Below are 22,083 nucleotides of genomic sequence, written 5' to 3' on the forward strand. Positions count from 1 at the left end.
GGGAAGCGGCCCCCAGTCAGCAGCTCTGCTCTCTGCACTGTGAACTCTGACCACCCTCTGCTAGAACTGGTCACTCCAGGTGTGGGGGGCTGAATGAAGGCCCCCCAAAAAGACACGTCAAGTTCTAACCCCCAGGATCCGCAAATGTGCCCTGATTTGGAAAAAGGGTCTTTGCAGATGTGATGAAGTGAAGGATCTGGAGGTGAGACCGTCGTGGATTTAGGGAGGGCCCAGATCCAGGGACGGGGCTTGCTACCAGGTCAGACAGGTGAAAAGGACACAGAGGAGGGGCCGTGTGAGGACAGAGCAGAGATCGGGGGGCACACGGTCACAAGCCAGGAGCCCCCAGAATCTGGATGAGGCAGGAAGGACCCTCGCCTGGAGCCTGTGGCGGGAGCCTGGGCTCAGAACCACGAGAGAATTAATTTCTCAGGTCGCAAGTCCCCGGGCTGTGGCTGTCACTGCAGCCCTGAGACCCGAGGCCACTCCTGGAGGTCCAGGGGCCCCGGCTGGGGCTCCAACGGGGCTGCAGAGGGAGGGAGATGGTTCCCAGGTGCCCCCACCTCCAGGAAGATCTTGATGGCCTTGGAGCAGGTGACGCCTGTGGTCCCGCAGGGGACGTTCTCGGTGACGATGCGGAAGCTCCCGTTGCTGGCGTCGTTGCCCGCACAGTAGTCCTGGGAAGGGGAGGAGAGGGACGTGGTCACGGCCCCAGGGCCAGCTCGCTGGCCGGGGGGGCGGGCGAGGGGCCATGTACCTGGGCCAGCATGTGCTGGCTGAGGGAGGGGGGCCGCGTACCTGGGCCAGCGTGTACTCACAGCTCCCCTCAAAGCTGTAGCGCTCGCCGTCAAAGGTGATGAAGTGACCGTCCCCGTAGGCCACACAGGTGCCCAGGCAGGGCCGGTGGCTGCACTCCCACCTGCGGCCCCTGCAGGTGCTGCAGGGGAGGGGAGGTGATGCCCTGCTCAGGGGGCCGGGCCAGGAGACCACCTCACCAGGCGGCCGCGGCCCAGCCTGTCACGACTGTGACGAGGACGAGGACACAGTGCCTCTTCCATAAAACAGGAGTGCGGTGGTGCCCCTCCCCAGGCTGGAGGGGTTAAGTGGAGCAGGGAGCTTGGGGCACGTGGGATCTGACACCCCACCCCCGAGTTGGGCTCCTGTCTGCGGGCTCCCCTAAGCCTTGGCGCCTGGGGTGCAGGGCCCACGGCCCCGGGGGCAGCTTCAACCGGCCCTGCCGTCTGCTGGGCAGAGAAAGCCGGTCCCTGGGCACCTTCCAGAGGACGAACGGGCCGCCCAGGGCCTTCCAGGCCTCAGCTCCTCTCCGGCCTCCTGCCAAGGACATCCTGACCAAGGCCCGCTCGGGCCGCGGTCCCCGTGGCCTCCGCCCACACCACCCCCTCCGCGGCCCCTCCACACACCAGGTGTTGCAGTCGACCCTGATGGTCTCCCCAGGCTTGTACGCCGCCTCGTTGTGCAGGCAGGGGCAGTCCTCCTCGGCCACACAGCCCCCGCTCCCATCGGCCAACAGCCCCGCGGGGCAGACGCAGCCCGACACGCAGCGCGTGCTGAACTGTGGACAGGCGGACGTCCGTCAGCGGCTCGTCCGGCTCGGCTCGGGGACACCGAGGGGCAGGGGACGCTGCCCCCCAGCCCTGGCCCCGGGCAGCACTGCCGTGCCCTCCCAGCTGACTCACACAGTCCACATCCAGCACGTGGCAGCTCCGCACACACTCTGCCCCCTGCGTGTCCGCGGAGGCGTTGCTACAGTCCAGGAACAGCATGGGGGCCACGCACCCTGAGGAGGAGACCACGCTGGGTGGGCCGCCCGGCCCGGCAGCAGCCCCTCCCCTTGGTCGTCGGCGGCTGGTGCGGGGCCCTGACGGGGGGAGGCCCGGGCGGGGGTGGGTGGTGGGTAGAACCTGTGCTCTGCTCCACGGCTCCCAGGCAGCTCAGCTTCCCGCTCACACATGAACTGCAAGGGATGAGAACGATGGCCGGTCTGGGCAGCTGCCCGCTGCCGCACAGACCTCACCCAGATCTCGGCTGGCTGGGCCCCCGGGCCTTGTCGTGAGGGGGGCAGGCGCCGGCTCTGGGGTACGGCGAGGCACTGAGTGAATGAGCAGAGGTGCCGGGAAGGTACCTGGAGTCGGGCGGGAGGGGGTGGGGGAGGCCAGGACAGGCACACCCCGTGCCCCCCACGGGCCTCAGACCCTTGGAACACCTTCCCGGGCCAGAGGAGGGGTCCCCTCGGAATGGCTACGGGGTGCACGGGGCTGAACTCCCTCCCCAGGGCGTCCCCCGTGTTTTAAAGTCCCCTGGGGGAGGCACGGAGATCTCTGTGTGTGCAGCAGGCGGGTTGGGGGGCATGACAGCGGGGAGGGGGTGACAGTGGGGAGGGGCCTCACCACACCACACCGTTGTCGTGCAGGACCTCCCCTGGAGCCAGCACAGAGCCATGCGAGTAGCAGGGGCAGGCCTCGGCAGGCACGCAGCCACCGGTGTCGTCCAGGAAGGTGCCCGAGGGGCAGGTGCAGCCGTCCACAGGCACGAAGGCCACATGGCAGGTGACATCGGCCTGGCTTAGGGAGCGGCAGGTGGGCTGGCAGCTGTCCACCACGTAGGCGTAGCTCTGGGTCTTGGGGCAGCTGCTCATGTACTTGTCTGGGGGCCGGCAGGTTACATACAGGTCAGTAGCCGGGCAGGCCGTCCAGCCCCGCCTGACCACGTCCAAGCTGGGGCTGGAGCGGCCCGAGACTTGGCTTCCCCTCTGGACGGGGTGGGGAGGCCTAAGGCTCTTGCTGAGGACAGGTGGTGGGGTGCGCCCCAGGGTCTCCGGTCCCCCCGCAGCCCCACCCCGTGCCCCATGAAGCCGGCTGGCGGACACTCACTGCACACGCCGTCCCGCCAGCCGCTGAGCAGCACGCCCCGGGCGGCGCAGGCCCACACGTAGGAGGACAGGGCCGCGCACATGCAGTCCTCACTCTTCTCACGGTTGCACGTGTCAAACATGCAGTTCTGGGGGGGCATTGGGACGTCAGTGACCCCAGCCCACCAGGGACCCTTCTCTCTGTGTCCATCCTTCCTGGGACCCCCGTCTGGGCCAGGAGACAGAGGGCAGCGGGGCCTCCCGCGGGGAGCTTGGTGTAAGGCCGCGGTGGTGGTGGTGGGGGCGGGGACATGCTGCTCTGAGGGATGGGAGAGGCCAGGCCAGGCTGAGGACAGGGTCCAAGGGAGGGGTCTCTGCAGGACCAGGACAGGGCTCGGCTTGAGTTCTAGATCCGTCATTGGCTGAGCTGCACGTGGGGGGAGACTGAAGGCCGGAGATGTCTGGAGCTGAGTTGGCCGGGAGGGTGCTGGCACGGGGTGCAGTCCCCCAAGGTGGGCCTGGGTCTTCCAGCTGTGGACACACACTCCCGGGGGCTGGAGTCACTGAGCGTTAGGGCTTTGGCTTCCAGAGAAGCGGCCTGTGAGCCAACTGTCAGGTCGAGTTGTGTCCCCCCCAAAGGATGTGTCCACGTCAGGACCCCAGGGCCTGTGAACGTGGCCCTGTTGGAAACAGGGTCTTTGCAGATGTGACAAAGTTAGGATGAGGTCATTAGGGTGGGCCTGGACCCACACACCTGGTGTCCTTATGGGAGAGCTTTGAACCCAGACACACAAGGAGGAGGCCACGAGGCAGAGGCTGGGGTGATGCAGCGTCGTGGCCCCAGAAGCAGGAGAGGCAGGAAGGACTCCCGGGGGACCCTCTGCCAGCACCATGATCTTAACCTTCAGGCTCCAGGACCTGGGCAGTGGGTAGATGCCTCCGGCTGTCAGCCCCCCCAGTCTGTGGCCCTTTGGTACAGCCGCCCCAGGCGCCGAACACACCAGCAGTGGCCATGTCCCTAGAGTGGGATGCCCCTCGGCCACGGAGGTGTGGGCGGTGCTGAGAGAGGGAGCCGGGAGTGGGGCATGTCCTGCCCCCAGCACCCCACCCCACCCAGGGGCTGGCCGGGGGTCTCACCGAGTGGAAGGGCCCAGGGCTGATGACAGAGTGGCAGGACGAGAAGGCCCCAGCAGGGTCGGTCAGCACAGAGCACCAGCGCCGGGCGTAGTTCTCTGGGGAGGGCAGGCACGCGGACCGTCGCGGGCGCAGCTCAGCGGTCACTGGCGTTCCTCCCACACCTCCTCCCCTGCACCTGCCCACCCGCCCAGCCGCCGCTCGGCATACGCAGGCCCTGTGGGGGCCGCTCCGCTGGGGGAACCGAACCGGAGCTGGGGGCTCGCCAGCCGCGCGGCGTGGGCCCAGCTCACAGGGCAGCGGGCACCCCCCCGGGGGTGGGCCTGCAGCCTGTCGGTGACCCCGCACCCCGCCCCGCTCACCCCCCAGCCCCGGCCACCCTGGAGCCCGGGTGAGACAGACGGGCGGCTCCCAGGCCCGGCCGCAGGGTAACCCAAGGCCCCCCCCCACCCCCAGGCTGGGGATACCGTTCTCCACGCTGAGGGAGCAGGGGTCCTCCAAGCTGTTCTTGACGTTGGGGCAGGCGGCCTGGGTCTTCCAGCTGTTGGCGAAGGCGGCGGCCGTGCCCTCCACCACACCGCTGATGGTCCGGAAGTCGTCGGCCTGGTTCTGGTTGAAGTTCCCGCACAGGCCTGGGGGCGGGGGGGTGGGCGTCAGCGGGCTGCCCAGCTCGGCCCGGGCTCCCGGGAGCCTCCGGGTCCTACAGGCACCACCACACCGTGGCCCCGCCGGAGAGCCCCATCCCAGGATGTTGGTTCCAAAACCATCTGCAGATGAGCCCTGGTGGGGGGGCGGGCAGCCCCCACATGAAGCCTGCTGTGAGGGCAGCCTGTCCTGCTCTCCATCCTCCCCGCCCGCCTTCCGGGGCCGGGGTCCCTGCTGCGCCCGGGGAACCGCTGACTGCCCACCCCCCGCTCCCCCCCCCCCACGCCCCGCCCCCAGCCCCCCAAGCCCGCCGCTGGCCTCACCGCACATCCTGCCCCGGTAGGAGGGGTCCAGCCTGAGGAACACCTGCATGAGGGGCACCAGCTGTACCTGCAGCTGCAACCCGAGGCCCGTGTGCACCAGGATGAAGAAGGATGACGGCCTGGAGACGGTGGCGTTGGCTGCGGGTTGGGGGGGAAGGTCAGAGGCCGCCGTGCTGACCAGCCGAGCCTGAGCCGAGGGCTCGGGGGGGCTGCCCTGCAGGAACCCCGGCCGCCCCTCCGGGGCCCGGGAGCTGGGCAGGAACTCGCACGTGTGCTCGGGCCGTGACCGCTGACGCTGCTGTGAGGCCGGGCACGGAGTCTGCGCCACACGGGTCCCCACGGAGTCACGGATGAGGCCCGTGACGGCCCCACCTTGCAGGTGGGAACCCAGCCCTGGGCCTTTCCGGGACTCCCAAGGCCACAAAGCGCTGGCGAGGGACTCTGCTGGCTCGGTGCCGCCACCTAGAGGTCCCGCCTGGCCGCCGCAGGGCCCGTTCCCCGGGGGCCACGTACCCACTGCCGCGGGCAGCTGCGTGTAGATGGAGTTCACGAACACCCCGCCGTTGGCCTGGATCTGGATGGTCTGGGGGGAGGAGGCGGGGCCGCGGTCAGCGTGGGCGTGGGGCGGAGCCCGGCCGGCCAGCCCGCGGAGGGCCGCTGCCGCCGCCCCCCAGCCGGGCCCTCACCGTGTCGCCTCCGTCCAACCACAGCATCACGGTTCTGAGGCAGTTCTCGTTGTCCGTCAGGCCGCATTTCCGCAGCTCGGCCAGCACGGTGAGGGCATTGCCTGCACATATCTGACGGCACAGAGCCCACCCGTGTCCTGGGTCGGCCAGCCCCCACCCCGGGCAGGGAGGGACCGTGTGTGTGTGTGTGTGTGGTGCCCTGTGCCCAGGAAGCCCCTGCAGGGTCCGGGGCCTCTGGCGCCTGGTCACCTCTGGGCGGCTTGTCCAGACCTGGGAGCCCCTTGGGCCCCATGTGTGTGAGCTTCCTCTCGGAATGGAACCCCGGGGGACTTCACCGCTCGGATGGCCGTCATGGAACCCCTCCTGGGGTGGAGGAGGACGGAGGGTCCCGGGAGGGCCCAGCAGGCGGAGCTCACCTTGGTTAGGACATAGCTGCAGTCCCCGTGCACGTCGTAGAGTTTCTCATCATAGGTGGAGATGTGGGACCCGCCCTGGACGGAGCAGGTGCCCGGGCACGGGAGGTCCTGGCACTGCCATAGTCCCCCGGAGCAGGTGCTGGGGTGGGGAGCCGTGACAGAGGGGCCATGGTGAGGGGGAGGTGAGCCCCACGCGGGGCAGGGGCGGGGCCGGCCGGGAGACCTACCAGGAGCTGCAGCTGGTGGTGAAGGAGGCCCCTGGGGCGTAGGGGCGGCCGCCGTGCATGCAGGGGCACTGCCGCAGGGGCAGGCAGCCCGAGTGGGTGACGTCGTCCATCACTGTGCCTGGGGAGCAGCGGGGGGCGGGGGGCACAAGTGGTCAGCGGAGGCTGGGCCCAGGCGTTGGAAACACAGCGACCGGATGGGGGCAAAGGCCCAGGTAGGGGGCGGTCCCCAAGGGCCCGGAGGACCTGCCTTGGGGGCAGAAGCAGCCGTCGACGCAGTGGTCCTCGCAGAGCTGGGAGCGCTCAGGGTTGGAGCAGGTGTCCGTGCAGGCTGAGCCGCACTCCTGGTATTGCATGTTCAGGGGGCACGTCTGGGCTGTGGGGAGGAGGACAGGGCTTGGCCCCAGGAAGCCACCCTGCTCCCGCCTTCCATGTGCCACCAAGGGTCCCCAAAGGGGCGCCTCTTGCCCCATCTAGCCATCTTCAGAGTGAGGCGGAAGGGGAGAGGAGCGTGGGGCCCCGAGCCTCCGGGGGCGTCCCCCCCGCCCCCACCTGGGTTCAGGGGTGAGCCCAGCTCAGTGCGCCCAAGCCAGGTCCTCCCTCTGGGCCCTCGGGGGCCCGCAGGCCTTTCATATTCCCCTCTGATCTCCTGCCCATCCTCTCACCGTGGGCCCCCCGAGGGGCTCCACCTGCCCGGATCCCCAGCCAGGTGCCAGGTGTCCTGCCTGAGGGTCGCCTCCCTCACACTCTCCCCAGGGACCCAGTGTGGGTGCAGGGCCTTGGGCTCCTCCCCAGTGCATGGGGGCACTCACGGCAGAGGTCAGGGCCCCTCCAGCTCTGCGGCTGTCCCCCGGCGTGGGCACACTGGCGAGAGTACTCCGCAAAGGTGGCACATGGGCAGGTGGGGCAGCGGCACAGGTCCTGGGTGCAGGTGGCCACGTACACCTCGGCATCCACCAGCCGGTGGCACTGAGCAAAGGCTGGGCCCAGCAGGGTGTGGCGACAGATGCCCTCCTGGTGAGACAGAGGCTGGAGGCTCTGTCCTCTGTGCGGTATCAGTGGGGACCCCAGCCCTGCAGCCTTTCCCCAGGCCAGGAAGCCCCCTTCCCCTGAGGTTCCAGCCGGCCAGCCGGCCACCTGCTTGCCCATCATCTAGCACGCATCCATCTTCTCATCCGTCCCTCCCTCCATCCACCCATCTGTCCTTCCATTCCTCTGTCCATCTGTCCATCCACATATCCATCCATCCATCCCTCCAGCCAGCCACCCATCCTTCTGCTCAACTTCTGAGAACTTGCTACTGTTCTGTGCAGAGCTCTGCTTGGTGACCCACGACCCTGGACTCCCTGCGCCCACCCCGGGCTCCAGGACACACCTGCCCACGGTGCGCGTGCCCAGGACGGGTGCAGACCCCATGCTGGAGGCGGCTCAGAGAAGGGGGAGGCGGAGGTGCCCACCGTCAGCCAGCCCCAGCAGGGTCAGTGCCGACCTGTCGGTGACCGTCCCCCTTGTTCAGCCCCCACCCCTGACTAGCTTCAGTTCCCCATTTAAGCCTCGTGGATTCTGCTGGTTTCGGGGATCCTGGAGCTGCTAGGCCACTTCCAAAGGCGGGGTCCTCCCAGCACATCGGAAGGGCTTTTGCTCTGGGCTTCCTGAGTGCCCCCCTCTTGGTGAGACTGTGCTTGGGGGGGCACGTATTTGCAGGGGTTGCGGGCAGGCACTCACCTCATCCGTGCAGTTGTCAGCTGGGGAGGGCAGGGGGTCCTGGCACTGCTCCGTGGGCCCATCCAGCTTCTGCAGGTTCCCAAACTGCAGAGGGGTCAGCCTGGCATCTGCAGAGAGGAGGCACTCCATGCAGGGGCCCGGAGGGGCTCTGGGGGCAGAGCTCCCGCCCATGCTCAGGACCCCCGAAACTTCCCTCTGGGGCATCACCGGAAGCGTTGCCACGCCCCGATCTGCTCCCTGCCCAGCGTCCCGACGAGGCCCCCACCCTGCGCCCCAGCCTCCCTGGGAGCGTCCAGCCTGGGCCCGGCCACCTGCTGCACACTCACTGTGGGCATAGAACTCGTTGATGGCCGGGAGCCCGTTGAAGTCCCCGCACAGGCCGCAGGTCTGGTTGGCATACCTGGGGTCCAGCTCCAGCTGGGGGCGGGGGAGGGGCAGCTCTAGCTTCTGCGGGCCCAGCAGGGCCCCAGCCCCCATCCACCCAGCTCCCGCAGGGCTCCCCCTGGGTGGGGAGGGCGTCGGGGTGGGCAGCCTCACCAGGGCGCTGTCCTCTCCGTTCCACGTGAAGGTTAGCATCAGCCGGACGTTGATCTTGACGTAGGCACTGCTCTCCTCCACCAGGAGGCCGGCGCGGCTGTAGGGCAGCGCCTCCCTGGGCCGGAAAGTTCGGTGCTCCCACGGGTCCAGCGCCCTCCCCGCCAACTCTGAGCCCGGCCCACCCTGGAGCCTGGCCCCTCCACACCCGGGCAGGCTCACCGCCTCCCGTTGACCAGGATGGACCCGTTGGAGACCTCCAGCACCAGCCCCTGCGTCTTGAGGGTGATGTGGGTGACGGTGGGCCTGGAGCCCACCAGGCCGCGGCGGAGCTGGAGGTTGAAATCCTCGTAGGTGGCACCGCAGTGCACGGAGAAGACGTAGTTGCACAGCCCGGGGAAGCGGAAGACGTCGCCGTCGAAGGTCTTGTAGTGGGAGTCGCCCCACGTGCTGCACACCCGCCCGCCGTGAGCCGCGTTCAGGGCTGTGGGGAGTGCGCGGTGGGGGAGGGCAGCCTTCCCTGGGACCAGCCCCCGGTTTCGGGGTGGGGAGCCGCCGCCCCCTTCCTCACTCCCCTCTGCTCCGGATTCTCCCATTCCTCCGACAGCAGCACCCGGGTCAGCCCCCAGCAGAACCATCTACGGGGATGGCTCCCAGCCACGCCCAAGGCCCGGCTCCAGCCAAGCTCCAGCTTCCCGGCTGCCCACACTGTCCCGGCTTTATCCCCAGGTCTGTGACCACCCCCTGAGGCTGGCAAACACCCCTGTCCCTGTGGGCAATGGGCGGCGACCACTTACAGCTCATGGTGGGGAAGCCAGTGATGGGCGGGATGAAGGTCACACGCCGGGCTGCAGAGTGAGCTGGGTCACACCCGAACACGGCCGGGCAGGGACCAGCCAGGACACCCCTTCCCAGGACTGCCGTCCTCCTCACTGGCTACCCCGGGGCAGCAGGGAGCCGCAGGCCAACCCCTGGCCCAGCCAAGGGAGCCCAGGACTAACGCTGTCCCCTCCAGGACCCTATCCATCTGCCCAGGACACGCTCCTGCCCAGGTCTGTGTGTTTCCCCGATTGTGTGTGTGTGTGAGCATATGAGTGTGTCCACGCCTGCGAGTGAGTGGGTGGGCATTCATGTAAGCACAGACGTGTGGGTGTGAACGTGTGTGTGCACACGTGTGTGAGTGCATGTGAGCGTCTGAGCCCGTCTGCTCGGTGCCTTTGTTTTCTTAGGCCCCCTCCGCTGTCCCGTCCTGTGGGCAGATGGGATCCAGGAGAGTCTCTGTGTGGCACATAGCTAATGTGGCAAAGGGTCCACCCCCGGCCCCTGCCCAGATCCCCTGCCAGCTCCGTGTGGGGCCCTTTCTACCACTGTCCACCCTCTCACCGTTCACGGTAGCCTCCTGACTTGCCCAGCTCTGCTCCGCACTGCCCTGGGTCTCTGTGGGAAAAGGGAACCGGAGTCCACGAGAAGCCTGACATCAGCCACCTGTCCCTTGGTCTCCAAGGGCTGCGGGATGGTGGCCACGTGAACAGCACCCGATGCTGGGATGGGAGCTTCGGCAGGGAGCTGACCCGCCCTCCCCATCTGCACCGCATCTCGCTGTGGCTCAGGGTAGAATGGAATCAGGAAAAGCTGTTGGCCTCACTGACCCCAGGCCACCCCAGGGAGAGCGTTCGGCCCCATCCACACATCCCTCAGAGAAGGACAAAGCCTGGCTTTGTTGGGGAGAAGGACACACACGGCTGGGGAGGCTCCTGGGCATCACTTAGCAGAAACCCAAGACCAGAGCCAGCTCCCCCTTAGAACCCGCCAGCCGTAGCAGATGGGAGGCCTGGGGGCCCAGTGCTGGCACGGCTCCCCAGGTCACCTGTGTCCCCCGCCACCAGGCACAGCCCTCCAGTGTCCAGGTGCCCCCACAATCTTGATGGACAGGACTGTGCCCCCCTCCAGGCCCCTCTGTCTCAGGCTCAGGCTGGGGCACCCCGTTCTCAGGCTGGCGCCTCCACATTCCTTCATCACGTCTGTGGGGGTCTCCATGCTCGGCCGAAGCCTGCGCCTCTTCGGGAGTGGGAGGGGCAGCCCCAGGGGTCCACACGTCCCCGGTGGCGCTGGGGCTCGGCTCTGCAGCTACCATGCCAGCCTCCACTCCCTGTGCGACTTTCCCGTCTGGGACACCGACATGGGAACCACAGGGACTGGCCTGGAATTTCTCTCTCCTCTTAAGGGCCCTAGTTGACTGCGTTTCCCAGAAGCGTGGCTGCTCCCCCGTCCGCCCCTGACCCCCGGCCTGCGGCCCCTCCCACGTGTGTCCGCTGTTGTACCCACCCCATGGTCGAGAAATCAGGGGGCTTCACAGGGACAGGCTCACATGGCACACCCTCCTTGGGCCAGGTGACTGCCCAGTGAACCTGGGTCCAGCGCTTGGCCAGAGAAATGCCTGCTGTTGACCACCCCATCACGCTGCAGTCTGGGTGCACATCCCCCTGATAGGAAGCCCCCCACACAGGGCCCAACCTCACCCACCCCTAAGGGGGCTTCAGCCCAGGGGACACCCATTTGAGGCAGGAGATAGATAGGCTCCAGGCTGGATGTTTACAAGCAGCCTCCCGTCTGCACTTGGAGATGGAAATAACAGGAACAGGGTGAAAAGCTGGACTTCGCTTCTGGTGGACGCGTTAAGGTATCAGTCATGGCAGGAGCAGAGAGGGGCTAACCCTTGTTTGAGGAAAAGATCAAGAGATCACGTATTTCCCATCCCTGGGGCAAGGGAGACACTGCACACGCGCAGAAAGGCTCCTCGGGGGTCAAAAAGGAGGGGGTGCCACCCCCTAATAGGTGATGCCAAGGCCTCCCATAGGCCTCTGGGCTGGGATCCATCTTGGCTAAAGGTTGCGCACGCATGTTGGGGAGGGTCCTAGGGCGGTTAAGGGTGTGGAAAGGGAAAGCGGATAATTGGCCAGAGGTAAACAGAGACCCGGAAGAACTGTCCTGTGTGGATGACTTCACCGCCTCTTTCCTGGGGTCCTCCTCACTGGGGGGCGCCCACACCCTTTCTCTCTGGGGGAGGTGAGTGGTTAGGATCTGCCTTGCTTCTGTCTTAACTAAACAAACTGTTTCTCTGTGAGCTCTCCCACGGGTTGTGCTGTCTCTAGTAATAAACTTTGTACCTGTTTTTACAGTTTTCGCCTCCTTGAGAAATGCATTTTTCAGTGGGGGCAGGGGCCAGGGGAACCTTGCTTCTGGCCCTGAGCCCCTGGGGGACTAGCAGCTGGGGTTCCTGGTTTTCATCCAGGCTGCCCAGAGGCCCACTTCCCGCCACGGTGCGTGTCTCCTTCTGACAGGAGCACAGACCCATCCCAGGGATTTGCCCCCAGCCAGAGGAAGGGGAGTGGGCTGACGGCAGGCCTGCTGCCCCGGGGGCTGAGGCAGGCTGGCTGGCCACCCAAACCGTGCGGGACCCCCACCGGGAGCTCCCATGGGAATGCCCCCCCCCCCCCCCCCCCCCGCACCCAGCCCTGTTCGCCCTCCCAGAAAGGCGGCTTGGGGCAGGGGCTCTGGGAGACAACCCCCTCCCCTTCAGCACCTCCCTTTCACAGATGGAGAGAGCCTCGGGCTGGTGCCCACCTGCCCAGACCCCCGAGCTTGGGCTGAGGTGCCGTAGAGGGGCTGCCGGAGCAGTCCATGGGGCCTGGGGACGGAGGGGTGGCCCCTGGTGGCCAGGGCTCCAGGCCAGCCCAGCTGGGTGTCACCGGCCACCCCAGGCAGCATCTTTCGTGTTGACAGTAAGCGTTAGGGCTCACGGTGCTTCCCCGGCTTGGAGTGCCGCAGGGCCAGACAGGCGGCAGTCAGGTGAGGATGAGAAAGGCCGCAGGGCAGTTATAGCTCCAGGAGCAGAGCCAGCGCTGGGATGGGGCTGCCATGATGGCCGTGACCCCGGGCCAGCCCAGAGGGCGGAGCGTGGGAGATGCAACCCTGCTGCTCTCCCTGCCATCAGGCAGCTGTGCCGTCCCCTGCCTGCTCTGCTCTGGGGGCTTCACGGGAACCAGAGAGAACCCCCAACCCAGTCTCCTCACCCAGAGCCCCCCCAGTCCCATCCCGGAGGCTGAGACCCTCAGTTTCCCCAGGGGGACCTAACTTCTCCCAACGCAGGCTGGGCGCTCCGGGGGGGGCCAGGAGTCTGGGGCATGCAGGGCCCCGCGGAGGACACGCTGTGCGCTGTCGGCCGGAGACACACAGGCGAGTGGCCTGCGGGGGCTGACGAGATGGAGTGAGAGGCTTAGGCCTTACCTGCTTTCTGCACCAAGGGCAGGACCACCAGGGCCCAGGCCAGGGCCCAGCACCCGCTCTGGGCACCCATCCTGAGGGCCGGCAGGGCGGTGGGCAGGTGGCGAGGAGGGAGTGGGGCACGACGCTCGCTTCCCTGGGGGCCCTGGGGCTTATATAGCGGGAAGCCTTGGCCCCGTGCCCAGCTCCTGGGCCACGCAGGGTGCTGTCCTCTCCCCACGGCAGCCACGTGTGTTTGCTCTTGGGGAGGGGCCGTGACACACAAGAGCCTAGAAGAGGAAGGATCTGCGGCTCTGGGCCCCAGAGGTGCAGGACCCCTCCCCCACGCCCCAGCCCGCCGCTTCTGAGATCAGGAGAGAAAGCGTGGATGGAGCCGGAGGGTGGTGCTGGCAAAGCCCCCACAAAGCAGGGCCGCCTCGGCCTGCCTGGGTCCCGCCTTGCTGCAGCCCCGCGCCCGCGATAGGATGGGGCCCGGGTAGGGTGCGGTGTGTGGGCAGCAGGCGGGCTCAGACCCCGGGGCAGCACCTCCCGCGAGCCTGGCTGAGGCGGTCAGGGGGGATTGGAGGGGAAGAGGCAGCCGTGGGGGAGCTGCCCAGAGGTGCTCACCACCCCATCCCCGAGGGGTGAGCAGGGGCTGCGAGGCCATCGCTCCGCCTGGCGGGGGCGGCGGGGGTCCTGCTCGCTGCGGGGTGTGCATGCCATGTATGGAGGGGGGTACCAGTCTGCAGGCTCCCGGGGGTCCCAGAGCTCCCAGCTGTGCCAGCAGCACCCTGCCAGGCCTCCGGGCTCCTCTCTGTCACCAAGTTCAAACTCAAGGGGAAACCGAGGCCCTGAGGATGGACGCCCTGGCGCGCACGCCGGGACTGGCCAAGGCAGGGCCAGGGGCTCCCAGCCTGGGTCCTGTTTGACCCTCGCCTCATGCCCAAGGCCGGCAGGTTAATCCCAGGGAAGGGGCACAGAGGAATCCCAGACCCACCTGGGGTCCCCGGCCAACGGCAGGCTGAGCAGGGACCCGTGTACACAGTGATGTGCCCCCGGGGCCCCCCGCAGGGCTGACGGGGGGCACTGGGGGACCAGGGATCTCTAAACCCCAGTACCTGCCCCAAGCGGGAGCCACGAAGGCCTGCTCCCCCGACTGGTATGGCAGGTTTTGGGGGGGCCCTGGTCAGTGAAGCCCCCCAGCCACACTCCTCCCCCCGTCCATTCCCTCCTCTGGCTCTGGCTCTCAGCCACTGGGCGTCCTCACCCCAAACCTGCCGTGTCTGGGGGGCGGGGTGCACAGGCCCCCCCACCCACCCCCGCCCTGCCCTCCGCCCTGCCCTCCGCCTTTGTCTTTCGGATAAGTCCGTTGAAGCGGAATTTCTGGGGCAAAGGAAAAACCCATCTTAAAGCTCTAAACGTCTTTTACCGACGTCATCCCCCCAGCTTGGCAAATGGCCCCACAGGTCCTGCGTCTCCTTTTGGTTCCTGGTGTCTTTGGGGCGTTTCCGGCACCGGCAGCAGCATGGGGGCTCCTGCAGACCTAGGCCCTGGGTCTCGCCTCGGGCTCAGACCCCACTCACTGCCCGCTTCTGGGACCCCAGGGCAGGCGCTCAGGCTGCCCTCCAGCTGCCCCTCCCCCATCCTCACTGTCACCTCCCGGCCTGGGGTGCGTGATCTCCAAAGTTCTCTTTCACAGCCAACCCAGTTGTCCCCTCTGCAGAGGGCACAGCTGGAGGGGCCTCTGGGGGAGGGCAGGGTGGGGCCCCTTGCAGAACAGGCCTGGAGGGTGCGCTGGACCCCTCCCTCCACCCTCCTACCCCCCCACCGCCCTCCCGAGCTCTCAGGCTGTGGCTGGGCCTGGCCTTCCTGCCCTCGCTCCAGGCCAACAGCCGGTGCTCGAGGCTGTGGCACCTGGTCCCTCATGTGGGTGGGGAGTGCACACAGCCCGGACCCCTGAATCCACCCGAAGGAAGGAAGGAAGCAGGGAATCTGGCCTCCCAGACTGAGTCCCCGTGCCCGCCTTCTCCCCGCTCCCCAAAGGCTCAGCTCTCAATCTGTGCCCCTGGTCCAGAGCTGAGCTGGGCGCCTTCAAGGCCGGCACATCCCTCCGCCCGCCCTGGGTGGCCAGCACCACACAGCCATCAGAGGGGCCCCGCCAGCCCCAGTCCCCGCGAAGGTCGGCCCCTCGCTCCGCAACCCCCAGCACCACGTGTGAGCAGCCTGGGCGCCTCGGCCCTCGAGGACGTTATCTCTTCAAGCTTCAAGGTTATCGTCTGCCCCCCTCCACCACCAGCACCCCGGAAGGAACACTCCATGTGGCAGGGGCCTGGCCCATCTGTTCACAGCTGGCACACAGTAGGCACTCAGTCAGTGCAGCGGAAGACTGAGGGGGCGGACGGCTGTGCCGTGGCCCGACGCTGCCCTTTCCCCCCCGGAGCACCACCCTCGGGCAGGGCTGGCCGTGGGGGCCGCCAGGGTCGCAGGATTGAGACATCCCGGATGTGGACCGCCAAGCCCAGCCTGTTTGCCCAGCGAGTTTACCCCTTCACAGTTGAGAGAGCCGAGGACAGAAGAAGAAGGAAGCGAAGCGCGAGGCTGCTGGGAAGGAGAACCCGGGCCAGGCCTCCCGGGGCTTGGGGAGGCCACAGGGACGTGCCAGGGACCTGCCCCGCCTGGGGCGCACCCTGTCCCGCACTCAGCCTGCAGAGCCCGCAGGCAGACGTGATCCCACCCCCCAGAAAAGACCCCACACACAGAGCCCAGAGCTGGGCTGCCCCGGCCAGTCCCTCGGCCCTGTTGGAAGCCCCTGGAGGGGTCATCACAGAACGCTGGGCGCCCTTCTCAGCTCACCCCTCCCTGCCCACCGGCCTCTCACCGCAGCAGTGCAGAGTCAGGGCCAGGGGCACTGGGGTGTATCAAGCTTCAGGCATTTATCGAGTGCTGGCTGTTTGCCCAGCTCCACACCGGACACCATGGCGGGTTCAGGAGTACAAGGTATGGCCCTGGGGGCGTCAAAGGCCTGGCTGGCTCTAGGCCTGCTCAGAGCCCGGCCCCTGGCCGTCTAGGGATGCAGGCCTTCTGCACCTGCTGCCTCTGCGGGGAGTGGAAACCTCCACTTGGCCGATGGGGTGCCCCCCGCCCTGGTCCATACCCGGGGAGTGTAGGGGAGGGGGGATCAGGCTCCACCGGGGCATCCTCGTCCCCAGAGCGGCCACCATGGTGAGAAAGGCTGTGCCCGCTCCCCTAACCCTGCCCCAGGGCTGCAAGAATGTGGAGACCCTCCCCCAGGAAGCCCCTGCCCTGTGTGAAGACCAAGACCCCCCACCCCCACCCAGCATCTTCTTCTATTTCCTGGTCTTCACACAACCCCTTTTCTTGCCCGTTTCATCTCTCCGTCCCTCTCACCCTCCTTCCCTCCTTCCTTTCTGCCTCTAGCAAATTCTGAGCCCCAAGCCCTGGGGATTTGATGTGGCCAAGGATAAGAGAGGGCCCCGTTGGAGCTCACAGCTCACTGGCCATATAAGGGAGCAGTGAGAGCTTTGAAGGAACAAAAGCTCTCTGTGGGGCTAGGGTGACATTGAGCTGAAGGAAGGGGAAGAGGCAACCTTTAGCAAATTAGGGAACAGCAGGTGCAAAGGGCCTGGGGCAGGGATCAACATGGCTCCTTGGAGGGTCTGAAGGCACCTGGTGTGGCTGGTACTGGGGCACCTGCAAGAGGGGAGCTGGCTGTGGCGTGGGCAAGGTTGGACCAGGGGAGGAGTCAGGGTTTACTCTGAATTTGGGGGGTACAGTTTACTGGAGCATTTAAAGCAGGGAAACCATAGGGGATTTTTTTTTTTTTAATCTTGTAGAGAAATGTATATAACTTAAAATTTACCATTTTAAGTGTACATTAACTGGCATTAAGTACATTCACGGTGCTGTGCAACCATCACCACTATCGTCTCTAGAACTTTTTTATCATCCCAAAGAGACTCTACGCATTAAACAACTCCCCCCGCCCCTCCCCCAGGCCCTGGCCCTGGCCCCGTCCTTCCTACTTTCTGTCTCTGTGAATTTGACTATTCTAGGTCCTCGTGTAAGTGGAATCGTACGGTGTTTGTTCTCTTGTGACTGGATCATTCACTCTGCCCAATGCCTGTAAGGTTCATCCACATGGTAGCCTGTGTCAGAATTTCCTTTTTTTAAGGCTGAATAATACTCCATTGTATGAAGATACTACGTTTTGTTTATCCACTCATCCTTTGATGGACATTTAGGTCGTTTTCACCTTTTGGCTATAGTGAATAAGGCCATGACGTCATCAACATGACGGTGTAAATATCTGAGTCCCTGCTTTCAATTCTTTTGGGTACATACCTAGGAGTAGAATCGCTAGATCATATCATAAGTCTATGTTTAACTTTTTGAGGAATCACCAAACAACAGAAGCATTTTACATTCCCCGCAGCAGTGCACAAAGTTTCCAATTTTTCCACATCCTTGCTGGTACTTCTTATATGCCCTCTTTTTTAATGATAGCCATCCTAACAGGTATGAAGTGGTACCTCACCATGGTCCTGATTTGCATTTCTCTAATGGCTATTGATGCTGAGCATCTGTTCCCGTGCTAATTAGCTGTTTGCATATCTTCTTTGGAAAAATGTCTATTCAAGTCCTTTGCTCATTTTTGAGCTGGGTTGTTTGGTTTTTTTGTTGTTGTTGTTGAGTTTTAGGAGTTTTTTTTTTAATTTATTTATTTATTTATTTATTTGGCTTCGTTTCTGTGCGAGGACTTTCTTTAGTCGCGGCGAACGGGGGCCACTCCTCATCGCGGTGCACGGGCCTCTCACTGTCGCGGCCTCTCCCCTTGCGGGGCACAGGCTCCAGACGCACAGGCTCAGTAGTTGTGGCTCACGGGCCCAGTTGCTCCGCAGCATGTGGGATCTTCCCAGACCAGGGCTCGAACCCTTGTCCCCTGCATTGGCAGGCAGAAGGAGTTCTTAATATCCTGAATATTAATCCCTAATCAGATATATGATTTACAAATATTTTCTCCATTCTGTGTTTGTCTTCTCACTCTCTTGATAATGTCCTTTGATGCAGAAAGGTTTTAGTTTTGATGTAGTCCAATTTATCAATTTTCTTTTGTTGCCTGCGCTTTTAGGGTCATATCCAAAAATCATTGCCAAATACAGCATCACAAGGATTTCCCCCTAATTTTCTTCTAAGACTTTCATAGTTTTAGCTCTTACATTTAGGTCTTCGATTTATTTCGAGCTAATTTTCATATATGGTGTCAGATAAGAGTCCAACTTCACCATTTTGCTTGTGGATATCAAGTTTTCCCAGCACCATTTGTTGAAAAGCCTCCTTTCCCCTATTGAATGGTCTTAGCACATTTGTCAAAAACCAATTGACTGTGTGTGCCAGGGCTTATTTCTGCACTATCTGTTCTATTCCATTGGTCTACGTGTCTGTCTTTATGGCAGTACCACAGTGTTTTGAGTACTGCAGCTTTGTAATAAGTTTTGAAATCAGGAAGAATGAGTCTTGCAACTTTGTTCTTGTTTTTCAAGAGTAATTTGACTATTCCCTTGAGATTCCACATGAATTTCTGTATGGATTTTTCTATTTCTGCAAAAACACCATTGGGATTTTGATAAGGATTACATAAAACCTGTATATCTCTTTGGGTAATATTGTTATCTTACCAGAATTAAGTCTTCAAATCCATGGATATGAGATATTTTTCTACTTATTTATGTATTCCTTAATTTCCTTCAGCAATGTTTGTAATTTTTAAAATAAATTTATTTACTTAATTTATTTATTTTTGGCTGCATTGGGTCTTTGTTGCTGCACATGGGCTTTCTCTAGTTGCGGCGAGTGGGGGCTACTCTTCATTGCAGTGTGCAGGCTTCTCATTGCGGTGGCTTCTCTTGCTGTGGAGCATAGGCTCTAGGCTCATGGGTTTCAGTAGTTGTGGCTCTCGGGTTCTAGAGCGCAGGCTCCGTAGTTGTGGCGCACGGGCTTAGTTGCTCCACGGCATGTGGGATCTGCCCAGACCAGGGCCTGAACCCGGGTCCCCTGCATCGGCAGGAGGCTTCTTAACCACTGCGCCATGAGGGAAGTCCCAGTGTTTTGTAACTTTCATTGTACAAGTCTTCTGCCTCCTTGCTTAACTTTAATCCTAAGTATTTTATTATTTTCAATGCTACTGTGAATGGAATTATTTTCTTAATTTTCTCTTTGGGTTGTTCCTCGCTAGTGTATAGCAACTTGCTGAATTCATTTATTAGCTCTGTCTTAATCCATTTGGGCTGATATAACAAAATGCCACAGACTAGGTTGTTTATGAACAACAGAAATTTATTTCTCACAGTTCTGGAGACTGGAATTCAGCCAGCATGATTGGGTTCTGGTGAAAGCCCTCTTCCTGGTTTCAGACTACCCACTTCTTGCAAAGTCAACAGAGGCTAGTGATTTCTCTGGAGCTGCTTTTATAAGACACTAATCCCATTCATGAGAGCTCCACTCTCATGACTTAAGCACCTCCCAAATGCCCCACCTCCTAATACCGTCACCTTTGAGGGTTAGAATGTCAACATATGGATTTTGGATGGAAACACACCATAGCAAGCTTGAATAGTTTTTGGTAGAATTTTCAGAAATTTCTACATATAAGATTATGTCATTTGTGACCAGGCATAGTTTATTTTCCAATCTGGGTGCCTTTTACTTCTTTTTCTTGCCTAATTGCTTTGGCTAGAACTTCTAATACTGTGTTGAATAGAAGCAATGAACATACGCATCATTGTCTTGTTCCTGATTTTAAAGGAAAAGATTTTCTCTTTCACCATTAAGTATGACATTAGCTGTGGGCTTTTCATGTATGGCCTTTATTATATTGAGATAGTGTCTTTCTAGTCTTAGTTTGTTGAGTTCCTAATCATGAAAAGATATTTAAATTTGGCAAATTCTTTTTCTGCATTAATTGAGATGTGGGTTTTTTCCCTTTTCAGTCTATTAATGTGGTGATTGGTTGGTTTTTGTATGTTGAACATCCTTGTGTTCCTGGAATAAAACTCACTTGATCATGGTGTAGAAACCTTTTAATATACTACTGAATTTGTTTGCTAGTATTTTGTTGAGGATTTTTGCATAACTATTCACGAGGGATATTGGTACGTAGTTTTCTTTATTTGGACCAAACATAGTTTCTTTTGTTGTTTTTTTTTTTGCGGTTTTTGATTACTGATTTGATCTCCTTCCTAGTTAAAGGTCTATTCAGTTTGTCTGTTTCTTCATGAGTAAGTTTTGTTAGACTATGTGTTTCTAGGCATTTTCCCATTTCTTCTAGGTTATCAAATTTGTTGGTATGCAATTGTTCATACTATTCCCTTTAATCATATTTTTTAGTATTATTTGTATTATATTTATTTCTTTGTGATTTTAGTTTTTAATATACTATATTGCCCTCATTAGATTATACCTTCATATTCATAGAACAATATAAACTAATGCCAGTAATAATAATATTGTGGTACAAAAGATCCTGAAGCCTTTTTTTAAACTGTTTTGAGCAACCATACATGGTATTATATTTTATTTCATTCTGTTACTTTAATTTTTTATTTAAAAATAGTTGATACACAACATTATACAATTTACAGGTGTACAAATAGTGATTTACAATTTTTAAAGGGTATGCTTCATTTATAGTTATTATAAAATATTGGCCATATTCCCCATGTAGTACAATATATCCTCATAGCTTATTTGTTTTATACATAATAGTTTGTACCTCTTAATCCCCTACCCCTATGTTGCTCTCCCCCCTTCCTACTCCCCACTGGTAACCACAGTCTTTTCTCTACAACTATGAGTCGGTTGTTGTATTCACTAGTTTGTTGTATTTTTTGGATTCCACATGTAAGTGATATCATCAGTATTTGTCTGTCTCTGTCTGACTTATTTCACTTAGTATAATACCCTCCAAGTCCATCCATGTTGTTGCAAACCTTTAATCACATTTATCTCTATAAAATTGACAGTAATGCCCCTTTCATTTCTGATTTTAAATTTTGATTCTCCTTCCTTTTTTTCTTAGTGCATTTAGTTAAAGGTTTGTCAATTTTGTTGATCTTGTCAAAGAACCACCTTTTGGTTTTGTTGGCTCTCTGTTGTTTTTCTATTCTCTATTTTATTTATCTCTGCTCTAACCTTTATTTTTTCCTTCCTTCTGCTAGATTTGAGTTTAGCTTTCTCTTCTTTTTCTAGTTCTTTAAGGTGTAAAGTTAAGTTATTGGTTCGAGATCTTTTTTCTTTCTTAATGTAGGTTTTACAGCTATAAATTTTCTTCTTAGCACTGCCTTTGCTGAATCTCCTGTTTTGGTATGTTGTGTTTTTATTTTCATTCATCTCTAAGGATTTTCTCATTTCTTCTTTGACCTATTAGTTGTTTAAGAGTGTGTTGTTTACGTTCCATGTATTTGTGAATTTTACAACTTTCTTTCCATTATTGATTTTTAGCTTCATTCCTTTATGGTTAGAAAAGATACTTTATATGATATTAATCTTTTAACATTTACTAAAGCTTGTTTTAGAGCATAACAATTAGTTTATTCTGGAGAATACCCCATGTGCACTTGAGAAAATGTGTATTCTGCAGTTGATGGGTGGAGCGTTCTGTATATGTATGTTAGGCATAGTTGTTTTTTTTTTTTTTTTTTTTTTTTTTTTGCGGTACACGGGCCTCTCACTGTTGTGGCCTCTCCCATTGCGGAGCACAGGCTCCGGACGCGCAGGCTCAGCGGCCATGGCTCACGGACCCAGCTGTTCCGCGGCATGTGGGATCTTCCCGGATCGGGGCACGAACCCGTGTCCCCTGCATCGGCAGGCGGACTCTCAACCACTGCGGCACCAGGGAAGCCCCCTGTAGTTGGTTTATAGTCTTGTTCAAGTCCTCTGTTCCATTATTGATTTTCTGTCTTGTTCTATACATTATTGAAAGTGTGGTACTGAATTATCCAACTATTATTAGTAGTTTTATTATCTAGCTCTCCTTTCAAGTCAGCCAATGTTTGCATCATATATTTTGGGACTATACTGTTTGGTGCATATATCTTTATGATTGTTATATATTGTTGAATTTTTTTCTTTTATCAATAAATAATATCCTTCTTTGTCTCTTATAAACTTTATTTTAAAAAACTTAAAGTTTATTTTGTCTGGCATTAGTGTAGCCACCCCAGCTCTCTTTTGGTTGCTATTTGCGTG

At 59.8% G+C, this 22,083-nt stretch overlaps 1 protein-coding gene across 1 annotated transcript in view; it reads right to left on the minus strand.

The window, feature by feature from the left end:
• Positions 1 to 12,913, minus strand: part of MUC5B (mucin 5B, oligomeric mucus/gel-forming) — a 37,167-nt gene extending 24,254 nt beyond the window's left edge. Inside the window, exons 1-24 of the mRNA XM_032641237.1 lie at positions 12,844 to 12,913; positions 10,576 to 10,722; positions 9,940 to 9,993; positions 9,354 to 9,404; positions 8,779 to 9,040; positions 8,560 to 8,674; positions 8,349 to 8,439; positions 8,023 to 8,129; positions 7,110 to 7,311; positions 6,548 to 6,673; positions 6,301 to 6,418; positions 6,074 to 6,212; positions 5,658 to 5,768; positions 5,485 to 5,554; positions 4,972 to 5,109; positions 4,471 to 4,635; positions 4,007 to 4,101; positions 2,892 to 3,018; positions 2,409 to 2,664; positions 1,923 to 1,975; positions 1,698 to 1,798; positions 1,422 to 1,573; positions 799 to 937; positions 564 to 677 (exon numbers count right to left, since the gene is read on the minus strand). Of these exons, the coding sequence (XP_032497128.1) occupies positions 564 to 677; positions 799 to 937; positions 1,422 to 1,573; positions 1,698 to 1,798; positions 1,923 to 1,975; positions 2,409 to 2,664; positions 2,892 to 3,018; positions 4,007 to 4,101; positions 4,471 to 4,635; positions 4,972 to 5,109; positions 5,485 to 5,554; positions 5,658 to 5,768; positions 6,074 to 6,212; positions 6,301 to 6,418; positions 6,548 to 6,673; positions 7,110 to 7,311; positions 8,023 to 8,129; positions 8,349 to 8,439; positions 8,560 to 8,674; positions 8,779 to 9,040; positions 9,354 to 9,404; positions 9,940 to 9,993; positions 10,576 to 10,722; positions 12,844 to 12,913 (3,003 nt within the window). The remainder of the gene's footprint in view (positions 1 to 563; positions 678 to 798; positions 938 to 1,421; positions 1,574 to 1,697; positions 1,799 to 1,922; positions 1,976 to 2,408; positions 2,665 to 2,891; positions 3,019 to 4,006; positions 4,102 to 4,470; positions 4,636 to 4,971; positions 5,110 to 5,484; positions 5,555 to 5,657; positions 5,769 to 6,073; positions 6,213 to 6,300; positions 6,419 to 6,547; positions 6,674 to 7,109; positions 7,312 to 8,022; positions 8,130 to 8,348; positions 8,440 to 8,559; positions 8,675 to 8,778; positions 9,041 to 9,353; positions 9,405 to 9,939; positions 9,994 to 10,575; positions 10,723 to 12,843) is intronic.
• Between the last annotated feature and the right edge of the window lie 9,170 nt (positions 12,914 to 22,083).

The sequence above is a fragment of the Phocoena sinus genome, chromosome 8, assembly GCF_008692025.1.
Source record: "Phocoena sinus isolate mPhoSin1 chromosome 8, mPhoSin1.pri, whole genome shotgun sequence".
Lineage (NCBI taxonomy): Eukaryota > Metazoa > Chordata > Mammalia > Artiodactyla > Phocoenidae > Phocoena > Phocoena sinus.